The sequence below is a fragment of the Rutidosis leptorrhynchoides genome, chromosome 11 (genome assembly GCF_046630445.1).
Source record: "Rutidosis leptorrhynchoides isolate AG116_Rl617_1_P2 chromosome 11, CSIRO_AGI_Rlap_v1, whole genome shotgun sequence".
NCBI classification, from domain to species: Eukaryota; Viridiplantae; Streptophyta; class Magnoliopsida; order Asterales; family Asteraceae; genus Rutidosis; species Rutidosis leptorrhynchoides.
Genome location: NC_092343.1, coordinates 193,004,198 through 193,015,626, shown reverse-complemented (window position 1 = coordinate 193,015,626; position 11,429 = coordinate 193,004,198). Strand labels below are relative to the sequence as shown.

The 11,429-nt window shown below is 36.8% G+C and overlaps 1 protein-coding gene across 1 annotated transcript; it reads left to right on the top strand.

Moving 5' to 3' along the window:
* Window positions 1-6,954: 6,954 nt before the first annotated feature.
* LOC139877938 (uncharacterized) lies at window positions 6,955-7,873 on the top strand. The gene is made up of 2 exons (XM_071865337.1): window positions 6,955-7,714; window positions 7,813-7,873. The coding sequence occupies exons 1-2, from the start codon at window positions 6,955-6,957 to the stop codon at window positions 7,827-7,829; spliced, it is 777 nt and encodes a 258-aa protein (XP_071721438.1). The 3' UTR covers window positions 7,830-7,873.
* The last annotated feature ends 3,556 nt before the right edge of the window (window positions 7,874-11,429 follow it).

Sequence of the window (11,429 nt, the reverse complement as noted above, 5' to 3'; positions counted from 1 at the left end):
GTACTTCGAAATTTATATCATATCCGAAGGGTGTCCCGGAATGATGGGGATATTCTTATATATGCATGTTGTTAATGTCGGTTACCAGGTGTGTTCACCATATGAATGATTTTTATCTCTATGTATGGGATGTGTATTGAAGTATGAAATCTTGTGGTCTATTGTTACGATTTGATATATATAGGTTAAACCTATAACTCACCAACATTTTTGTTGACGTTTAAAGCATGTTTATTCTCAGGTGAATACTAAGAGCTTCCGCTGTTGCATACTAAAATAAGGACAAGATTTGGAGTCCATGTTTGTATGATATTGTGTAAAAACTACATTCAAGAAACTGATTTCGATGTAACATATTTGTATTGTAAACCATTATGTAATGGTCGTGTGTAAACGGGATATTTTAGATTATCATTATTTGATAATCTACGTAGAGCTTTTTAAACCTTTATTTATGAAATAAAGGTTATGGTTTGTTTTAAAAATGAATGTAGTCTTTGAAAAACGTCTCATATAGAGGTCAAAACCTCGCAACGAAATCAATTAATATGGAACGTTTTTAATCAATAAGAACGGGACATTTCAGTTGGTATCCGAGCGTTGGTCTTAGAGAACCAGAAAATTTGCATTAGTGTGTCTTATCGAGTTTGTTAAGATGCATTAGTGAGTCTGGACTTCGACCGTGTTTTCTTTAAAAATGATTGCTTAACATTTTTGTTGGAAACTATATATTATTAACATGTATATATTATGTGATATATTAATCTCTTAACATGTTTGATATTGTGTGATAGATGTCTACCTCTAGCACAAATCCCATTGACTCACCTAATAATAACGAAGAGTCGAATATATATTGGACTGATTCACAAGTTCCCGAAGAAGAACCGGAAGAAGAATCAGAACCGGAAGAAGAATCAGAACCGGAAGAGGAGGAACCGGAGGAGGAAATAGAACCGGTGGGAGAAATAATAAAACGGTTAAGTAAAAGAAAATCTTCAACCAACCGACCAAGGTTAATTATGGTCAATGGTGTTTCTGCCAAGGAAGCAAAATATTGGGAGGATTACCAATTCTCCGATGAATCGGATTCCGACGAGAATTCCGATGATGTTATAGAAATTACCCCAACTGAATTTAAAAAGGCAAAAGAAAATAATAAGGGAAAGGGCATAAAAATAGAGAAATCTAATTCCAACCCCGATGAACTTTATATGTATCGTCAACCCCCGAAGTCCTTAAGTTGTAACAATGACCCGGGTGCCTCTAAACCACCAGGTTTTTCTATACTGTAGTGGAAAACGACAGCTCGTATTAGGGGAACATCATATATCCCTAGAAACTTGGCAAAACGAACCAAAACCGAAGAAGAAGAAACGAGCGAGTCGGAATAAGATAGTTGTATTCGTGTGGTGTAATATATGTAATATAGTGTGCTTATGCTTTATGATATATGTAAAAATTGCTTGTATTAATAAGTATTTTTTTATGAATCTAACTCTTGTCTATTTTACAGTTTAAAAACACAAAATGGATAGACAACCCAATATTTTAAGAGACCTACCCGGAGACATGATTGATGAAATCTTGTCTAGAGTCGGTCAGAATTCCTGGGCACAACTATTTAAGGCGAGATCAGTTTGTAAGACATTCGAAGAACGTTCCAAGAATGTCTTGGTTTATAAGAGACTTTCGTTCGAAAGATGGGGGATATCACATTGGGAAATCCATAAGTTACGATGTGTTTACTTTGACGCATATATTGCAGAGAACCCAAATGCTATTTTACGCAACGGGTTAAGAAACTATTAAGACTCAATATATCCAAATATAGGACTTCGTGATTTAGAAAAAGCGGCTAACATGCAACATAAAGAAGCATGTTATGCTTACGAATTAGTAATGTTCGCTTCTCACCAAAGTGAGAACAAGAACATCGGGCTACAACTATTAAACAAAACGTTCCCACAAGTGACGGAGTCGGTAATTGGGGTAAGAAATGAGGTTTTTAGATTGTTACGGGACTGTTGGACATTACGTAACCCTCGTCCCTTTGACGACGTTACAACACGCTGTCTTATCAATGGCCATAACGGTTATGTTCCACAAGACCAAGGTTGGGAAGTAGTCCTAGTAAAACCAGAATGCATGACTTGTTTCTAGATGTATGAATTACGTGTCTTTATTGCCTTTGCAGAACGACTTGTGTACTAGCTAGAATTATCTTCACAACTATCTTGTATCAAAGTTATTGTGTGCTATATTTCATTCTTTATGTAAAATAAGCGGTATTGTAAGTTTTTAAAATATTGTATAAAAGTTTGAATGCGAAATATTATTATAATCAGTTTTTCATATAGAATTGTAGTAGTTGAATTGTATATTAGCTACTAAGTATGAACTTAACGGGTAGGTACTACCCGAATTTAAACTTATAAAACGCTAATATGAAGAAAAAGCTTTTATAAATGAGTTCATATTATGCTACGAAATACTATTAACTACTCTTAATATTCTGTATGATTAACTTGTTCCATTTGACTATTTTGAAGGAAATGGCACCGACTACTCGACACACCGTGAATATGAATGAAGAGGAATTCCGTACTTTTCTAGCTTCAAACATAGCCGCAGTACAGGCTGCGCTACATACCAACAATAACCTTGGATCTAGCAGTACAGGAAATCGTGTAGGATGCACCTATAAAGAATTCACTGCCTGAAAACCTTTGGAATTTGATGGAACCGAAGGACCGATCGGATTGAAACGGTGGACCGAGAAGGTCGAATCGGTGTTTGCCATAAGTAAGTGTACTGAAGAGGACAAAGTGAAGTACGCTAGGCATACCTTCACAGGTTCTGCGTTAACATGGTGGAATACCTATCTAGAGCAAGTGGGACAAGGTGATGCGTACGCACTACCGTGGTCAGCATTCAAGCACTTGATGAACGAGAAGTACCGTCCCAGAACCGAGGTCAATAAGCTCAAGACAGAACTTAGAGGGTTACGAACCCAAGGATTTGATATTACCACATACGAAAGACGATATACAAAATTGTGCCTATTGTGTTCGGGAGCGTTCGAAGATGAGGAAGAGAAGATCGACGCATTTGTGAAAGGATTACCGGAAATAATCCAAGAAGATATAAGTTCACACGAGCCCGCCTCCATACAACAGGCATGTAGAATGGCTCACAAACTAGTGAACCAGATTGAGGAAAGAATTAAAGAACAGACGGCTGAAGAGGCCAATGTAAAGCAAGTCAAAAGAAAGTGGGAGGAAAACGGTGATAAGAATCACCAATACAACAACAACAGCAATTACAACAATAATCGCAACAATTATCCCAACAATCGCAACATCAATCGCAACTACAACAAACGGCCCAACAATAACAACAACAACAACAACAACAACAGCAACTACAACAATCATCCCAACAACAATAACAACCGCAACAACAACAACAACAATCAGAAGCAGCTATACCAAAGGTGTGAAAAGTATCACTCGGGGTTCTGCACCAAATTTTGCAACAAGTGTAAAAAAAATGGTCATAGAGCGGCGAAGTGTGAGGTCTACGGACCAGGGGTTAACAGAACGAAAGGAACAAATGGTGTCGGAACGAGTAATGGCGGAGCAAGTAGTGTCAGAGCAAGTTATGCTAATGTAGTTTGTTATAAATGTGAAAAACCGGGCCACATTATTATAAATTGCCCGAACCAGGAGAACACGAATGGACAAGGCTGCGGAAGAGTTTTCAATATTAATGCGGCAGAGGCACAGGAAGACCCGGAGCTTGTTACGGGTACGTTTCTTATTGACAATAAATCTGCTTACGTTTTATTTAATTCGGGTGCGGATAGAAGCTATATGAGTAGAGATTTTTGTGCTAAATTAAGTTGTCCATTGACGCCGTTGGATAGTAAATTTTTACTCGAATTAGCAAACTGTAAATTAATTTCAGCAGATAATATATGCCGGAATCGAGAAATTAAACTGGGTAGCGAAATATTTAAGATTGATTTGATACCAGTAGAGTTAGGGAGTTTTGATGTAATAGTTGGCATGGACTGGCTGAAGAAGGTGAAAGCAGAGATCGTATGTTATAAAAATGCAATTCGCATTGTACGAGAAGAAGGAGAACCCTTAATGGTGTACGGAGAAAAGGGTAACACGAAGCTACATCTTATTAGTAATTTGAAGGCACAAAAACTAATAAGAAAAGGTTGCTATGCTGTTCTAGCACACGTCGAGAAAGTACAAACTGAAGAAAAGAGCATCAATGATGTTCCAGTCGCAAAAGAATTTCCCGATGTATTTCCGAAAGAATTACCGGGATTACCCCCACATCGTGAAGGTATTTCATATGCCCGAGAGACATATTAAATTAACGTGGCTAATATGTTTTGATCCAAGTCGGGTCATACCCAATAATAAGCTTACCGACACCTTAATTGTATTTTGATCTTAACGATTGGTTCGTTGATTAAATACGCGACACTTGAACTTTAAGAAAAATGGTTTTCTTAAATATTACTTGATGTGTATATATATATATATATAAATTATGGAATGATTTATATAATATGGATTTAATTATTTATAGGTTAAATAATTAATTATGTTATGTTGCATTTTATAAATTGGTTTTATAAAATAAAGTATACATAACAAATGGTATGGAATTTTATTAGTTTTATAAATAATGTAACATAATTTATAAAATGCAAGTTTGTAAAATTTGTTTTATAAAATTTAATTTTACTAAACAAATTTATAAAAGATGCAAGTTTATAAAATATGTCAAGTATTATTTTATAAAATGATGGGAGTGGCCTTGGAATTGGATGAAGCATGCTAAAGATTCCATCTTGGTCAAATACAATTCCCATTCCATATACATGCATGCTCCTTGACCAAAGAGAGATACACATAACATTACACATCAAAACAACTTGAAAAATTCTGCTCAAAAGAGAGCTGTTGGCCGTGGCCTTTGTGGGTGCCAAAGGGATTCATTTTCAAGTTTTTCAAGCTCATTTCAAGTGTAAAGTAAATCCTAACCAAAAGCTAGGGTGTTGGTGCACAAGTTTGGGGTATAACAACTTGAGGTTTCATTGTTTTGGAGCTCCATTCATCATCATCATCTTCATCACTTATCAACAAGCTTGGAGTAGGTATAATCTCTTATCTTGCTTGTAGTTTGTAAGCATGTTTCACAACTTGATCCTAATTGAGATTTAACTTTAAATTGGTTAAAGTCATAACATGTTCAAATGGTAATTACATGCTTCCGCTTTTTAATTGATTCTTAAATGGTTTTATGTATAATGGAACTTGTTAAATCCCAAAAATGGTATCTAGAGCCGAAGTTGTTGAAATATGCTTCGAGATGGTTTTTGAACTCACCATAACTTTGCATTTTATGTACATGCATGATAATAAAATGCAAAAATTATTGGTTTTGGGTGGTTTGATGTCTTGGCTGAATTTGGAAGCTCCAAAAATTGGGTTTGGTTCCTCCATTTTGGTCATTTTGTTGTATGTTGAAGTTCACAATCAAGCCTTGGCCTTTTGTTTGAATGGTTGCATGTGTGGTTGAATTAATTCATTCATTTGGTATGTAATATTAATTCATTCATGTGGTTGTAATATTCATGTAATTTGGTGTGTAATAATTGTTCCTTTTGTTATGTAATTTATTTTATATTTGGTATGTAAAATAGATTAGGTTGTATTTTCATTTTCTAGACAAAATGTATTAGGATATATTTTGTAAAATGATGAAGATGATGAAGACTTGAAGAACACATGAAGAAGCATTTGGATGCAAGATTAAGTGGGAGGTTAAAACCTCCTACTTTGTGTTATAACCCCTTAACCGGTGGCATTTGTTTTCGGCTAAACAAATGTCTACCAAAAATGGCTTGATTGTGAACATATGATTTTGCATGCATGGTTGTTTTGTATGATTATGTGGATTGTATGTTTGTATGCTACAAGTTAATCACACAAGTTAACAACAAACTAAAATGGCAATTTAAATTGGTTAAAATTGACATTATTAACGACATGCAAAACGTCAATTTAAATGGTTTAATTAAAAACGGCTAAAAGGACATTAATAATCGGTTATTAAGAACATGATAAGGATCATACATATAAAATGGTTTATATCAAAGTAATAAAATTGGCTTTATTACATAACATGAAAATGGATTTTCAAATAAACCGTACACTAAATGCATGTTGGTGTATGGTGCAAAAGTTTTCTCAAACTAGAATTAATGAAAACTTAAAATCCCTTATTAACAAGGCAAACAAGTTAAACGCCATCCTTTTTGTGGAAACACTTAGACGTATTAGGAAACTCTTGATGGGATAAAGGTCACCTAACCGTCATGAGCGAACTAATATGAATAAGGTACACTTCGCATACATGTGGGATAAAGGTCACCTAACCACTTGTATGTTAAGTCTACATGTTTACACAAGTAGGACGACTTGATTTGGGAATTATGAACTTAGGGTCACCGAAGCATGATGAACAAATAGGCGTTGATGGAATAAATATGCCATGCAAAAGGATTGCATGATCCCATAACTTAGAAGTTGCAAAAGGATTGCAATTGTCATATAATGACTACCTAGCTAAATCAAATAACGGGATAAAGGTCACCTAACCGAAATTTGATTTACCGTTGGATTCAAATATTTAATAAGTCAATTAAAATTTAAAAGGGTATTGAATGTTAAATTAAAATCGATACTTAAACGAACTTTGTTAATTTTGTAGATGGCCGCCAATAATAACAACAACATTCCAAACGCACCACTTAACCTAAACCACCTATCATTAAGGTCTCTCTTAGAGAAAGACAAACTCAACCATACCAACTTTATGGATTGGTTCCGCAATCTTCGAATTGTCCTCAAACAAGAGGATAAAATGTATGTGCTTGAGGACCCCATTCCCGATCAACCGGATGAGAATGATGTGGAGGCAATGGCCTCTTACGATAAGTATTGCCACGACTCCCTTCAAGTCTCATGCTTAATGCTTGGGACTATGATACCCGAACTCCAAAAGGATTTCGAGCACCATAGTGCATACGACATGATAACGCAATTGAAGGAGATGTTCCTCCAACAAGCACGTGTCGAGCGCTTCGAAACGGTTCGGGCGCTACATGCTTGTCGTATGGACGATACCCAATCGGTTTCATCTTATGTACTTAAGATGAAAAGCCTTATTGATCGTGCTAACCGTCTTAACTTGAACATATCAAATGAGTTAGCCACCGATCTTATCCTTAACTCCCTATCAAAAAGGTTTGATCAATTTGTAATTAACTACAATATGAATGGGATGGATAAGAGCATAGGTGAGCTTCACGGTATGCTTAGAACGGCGGAAACTAGCATGGGTAAAAGGGCTTTACCCGTGTTAGCAATCGATCAAGGTGGGTCCAAAAGTAAGACCTCTAAGCCAAAGGTGGCTAAGAGAAAAGGACCCGCCCATCAAGGCAAAGGGAAGGGGAAGATGGTTACCTCAACCATCAACAAGGCTAAGAAACAAAAGGTAGCCGAGAAAGCAAACCCCAAGGAAGACCCATGTTTCGGTTGCGGTGAAATGGGTCATTGGAAACGAAACTGTCCGATCTATCTTAAGGAGTTGAAGGAGAAGAGGGATGCAGGGCAAACCTCAGGTAATATATATATGGTATATATAGAGCTTAGTATTACTTCTTCTAATACATGGGTATTAGACACTGGATGTGGAACTCACATTTGCAATTCATTGCAGGGGTTCAAAAGAAGTAGCAAGCAAACGGGAACATCAAGTCTCTACATGGGTAATGGAGCCAAAGTACAAGTGAAGGCTCAAGGAGACTTTGTGTTAAAACTTCCAAGTGGCTTGGAACTTATTTTGAAAGATGTTTTGTATGCACCCGATTTATGTCGAAACATTATTTCCATTTCCAGTTTGAAACAATGTGGTTTTAATCTTAATTTTGTTAATGACGATATCCATATTTATTTAGATAATGTATTCTATTTCAAGGCTTCACCTTCAAATGGAATTTATGAATTGGTTCAAGATGACACATCATCTAGTAGCTCAATGTACCATACAAGCACCAAGAAACTCAAAAGGGATTTGAGTGATTCCTACTTATGGCATTGTCGCCTTGGTCACATAAACAAGAACCGAATACATACACTTCAAAAGAATGGACTTTTGAAATCAAATGAAATGGATTCGTTTGAAGTATGTGAATCTTGTTTACAAGGCAAGATGACTAAAGCACCTTTCAAAGGGACCTATGAAAGGGCTAAAGATTTATTGGGATTAATACATTCGGATGTATGTGGACCCTTTAAACCCATGACTAGGAATGGTGAAAGATACTTTGTTACTTTCATTGATGACTTTAGTCGTTTCGGATATGTCTACTTATTAAGACATAAGGACGAAACGTTTGAAGCATTCAAAGAATATCAAAACGAAGTACAAAATCAACTCAATAGGACAATTAAGGTACTTCGTACCGATAGAGGAGGTGAATACCTAAGCGATGCCTTCCAAGATCATCTTAGGAGTTGTGGGATTATCTCACAACTTACTCCACCCGGAACACCCCAACTTAATGGAGTTTCCGAAAGGAGGAACCGAACCCTAATGGATATGGTTCGATCTATGATGGCAAGAAGCTCGTTGCCTCTATCATTTTGGGGTTATTGTCTAAGCTCCGCGGCTCGTATTTTAAATATGGCCCCAACCAAGAAAGTGGAACGAACTCCTCACGAGATGTGGTTTGGTAAACCTCCATCTCTATCATACTTAAAGGTATGGGGATGTGAAGCTTATCCTAAGCGTTACGTCCCTAATAAGTTGAATGCTCGATCCACGAAGTGTATCTTCATAGGATATCCCAAGGATGATATGGGATACTATTTCTATGATCCATCCGAGCAGAATGTATTTGTTGCTCGGAAGGCGGAATTCCTTGAAACTAAGTTCCTAATGGAAGGAAACAGTGAAAGGAAGATAGATCTTGAAGAGGTTCAAGATCAAGTAGATGATACACAATTGGTTGACACTAGCACTCAACATGAAAATGTTGATAGTGATCAAATGGATGATCAAAATACACAAGGCATTCGTAGATCTGGTAGGATTAGCAATCCTCCTGAGAGATATGGGTTTCTCATAGATGGTTGCTATACGGTTGATTTGGATGAACCAACAAACTACCAAGATGCTTTATCAAGGATTGATAAAGATAAATGGCAGGAAGCCATGAACGCTGAGATGCAATCCATGTATGAAAACCAAGTGTGGGAACTTGTTGAGCAACCTCCTAGCTCTAAGCTAGTTGATTGCAAATGGATTTTCAAAATGAAAACCGACATACATGAAAACTTGGATACATATAAAGCCAGACTTGTTGCAAAAGGTTTCACTCAAACTCAAGGGGTTGATTATGATGAAACTTTCTCGCCTGTGGCAATGCTAAAGTCTATTAGGATATTATTTGCCATTGCTGCTCACTACGACTATGAAATATGGCAAATGGATGTCAAAACCGCTTTCCTAAATGGATATCTTATGGAAGATGTCTATATGGTCCAGCCTGAAGGTTTTGTTGATCCAAAATATCCTAAAAGTGTATGCAAGTTAAAGAAGTCAATCTACGGATTGAAACAAGCATCTAGAATGTGGAATCATCGTTTTAATGAGGAAGCCGAGAAATTTGGCTTCATTAAAAATGGTGATGAAGCTTGTGTATATAAGAAAGCTAGTGGGAGCACTATCATGTTCCTTGTACTATATGTGGATGATATATTATTATTTGGGAATGATGTTACCACAATGCAAGAAGTCAAAACTTGGCTGAAGAGTTGCTTCTCCATTAAGGATCTTGGAGATGCACAATACATATTGGGGATAGGGATCTATAGGAATAGATCCAAGAGATTGATAGGTTTAAGTCAAAGTACATACATTGATAAAATCTTGAAAAGGTTCAAGATGGAAAACTCTAAGAGAGGTTTGGTACCTATTCAAAAAGGAACCGTTCTCAGTTCATCTCAGTGTCCTGCCACGAAAGATGAACAAGAGAGAATGAAGAAAGTCCCATACGCATCTGCTATTGGGTCTATCATGTATGCAATGATATGTACTAGACCGGATGTGTCATGCGCTCTAAGCTTGACAAGTAGATACCAGAATAACCCAGGAAATAGTCATTGGATTGCTGTTAAAAGCATATTGAAATACCTTAGGAGGACTAAGGATATGTTTCTAATATATGGGTCTGGTGAGGAGGAACTCGCTGTAAAAGGTTACGTGGACGCGAGTTTCCAAACTGATAGAGATGACTCTCGATCACAATCCGGTTATGTCTTCATGTTAAATGGTGGTGCGGTCTCTTGGAAGAGTTCGAAACAGGAGGTTGTTGCGTTATCCACTACAGAGTCGGAATACATTGCCGCCTCACTGGCAGCTCAGGAAGCTGCATGGATGAAGAAATTCATCGACGACTTAGGAGTGGTCCCTTCCATTCAGGACCCTCTTGAGATCTTTTGTGACAACGAGGGTGCGATTGCTCAAATCAAGGAACCTCGTGCTCATCAAAAGACTCGTCACATTGAGCGGAGATTCAACTACATCAGGGATGAGGTTGAAAAGGGAAAGATATGTATTCACAAAGTTCACACAGATCATAATGTTGCGGATCCACTCACGAAGCTTTTACATGGGCCAAAACATGAGGGACATGTTTGTGCATTAGGGCTTCGACATTCTAGTGATTGGAAATGATCTACTTTATGTATTGTAATGGAACGAATTTGTTCAAACTCATTAATATGATTATGGTTTAATTTATTTTGAGTCATGTTCCTATTTTACATATTTTATCCATGAATAAGCTATTATTCTAAAATCCGTAGTTGATCACATTTGTGGGAACAAGTGTGAGGTTTAGACTATTATGAACTTGGATTGGTATACATTCAAGGACTGAATGTGGGGCAAGGTTGCAACCAAGGTTCATAGATATTTGTGGGAAACAAATATTGGAAGACCCGCTCTCAAGAATTACTGTATAGAGCCTTTGTGGTTGATCACATGTAATCTTGAGTAAAGGCGAATATCATTGTATCCTCTGACCTGAGATACATATTGGGTTCGGATATTCACCAAGTATTATGCCTTGATTCTTTCCTTCGCTATTCTGAAATATGGTAGTACATAAGGAAGAACTCAGGTATATTACAAAGTGTATATCTAGGACATATGTAGTCAAGATGGAATTTGTCCCTCTTATTCGTTGAGAGTCAGATGTCTAAGGCCTGAAAAGTTAAATCTATAAGAGAGTGATCACTCTGTATCTCCTGGATTTAACATGACATCTA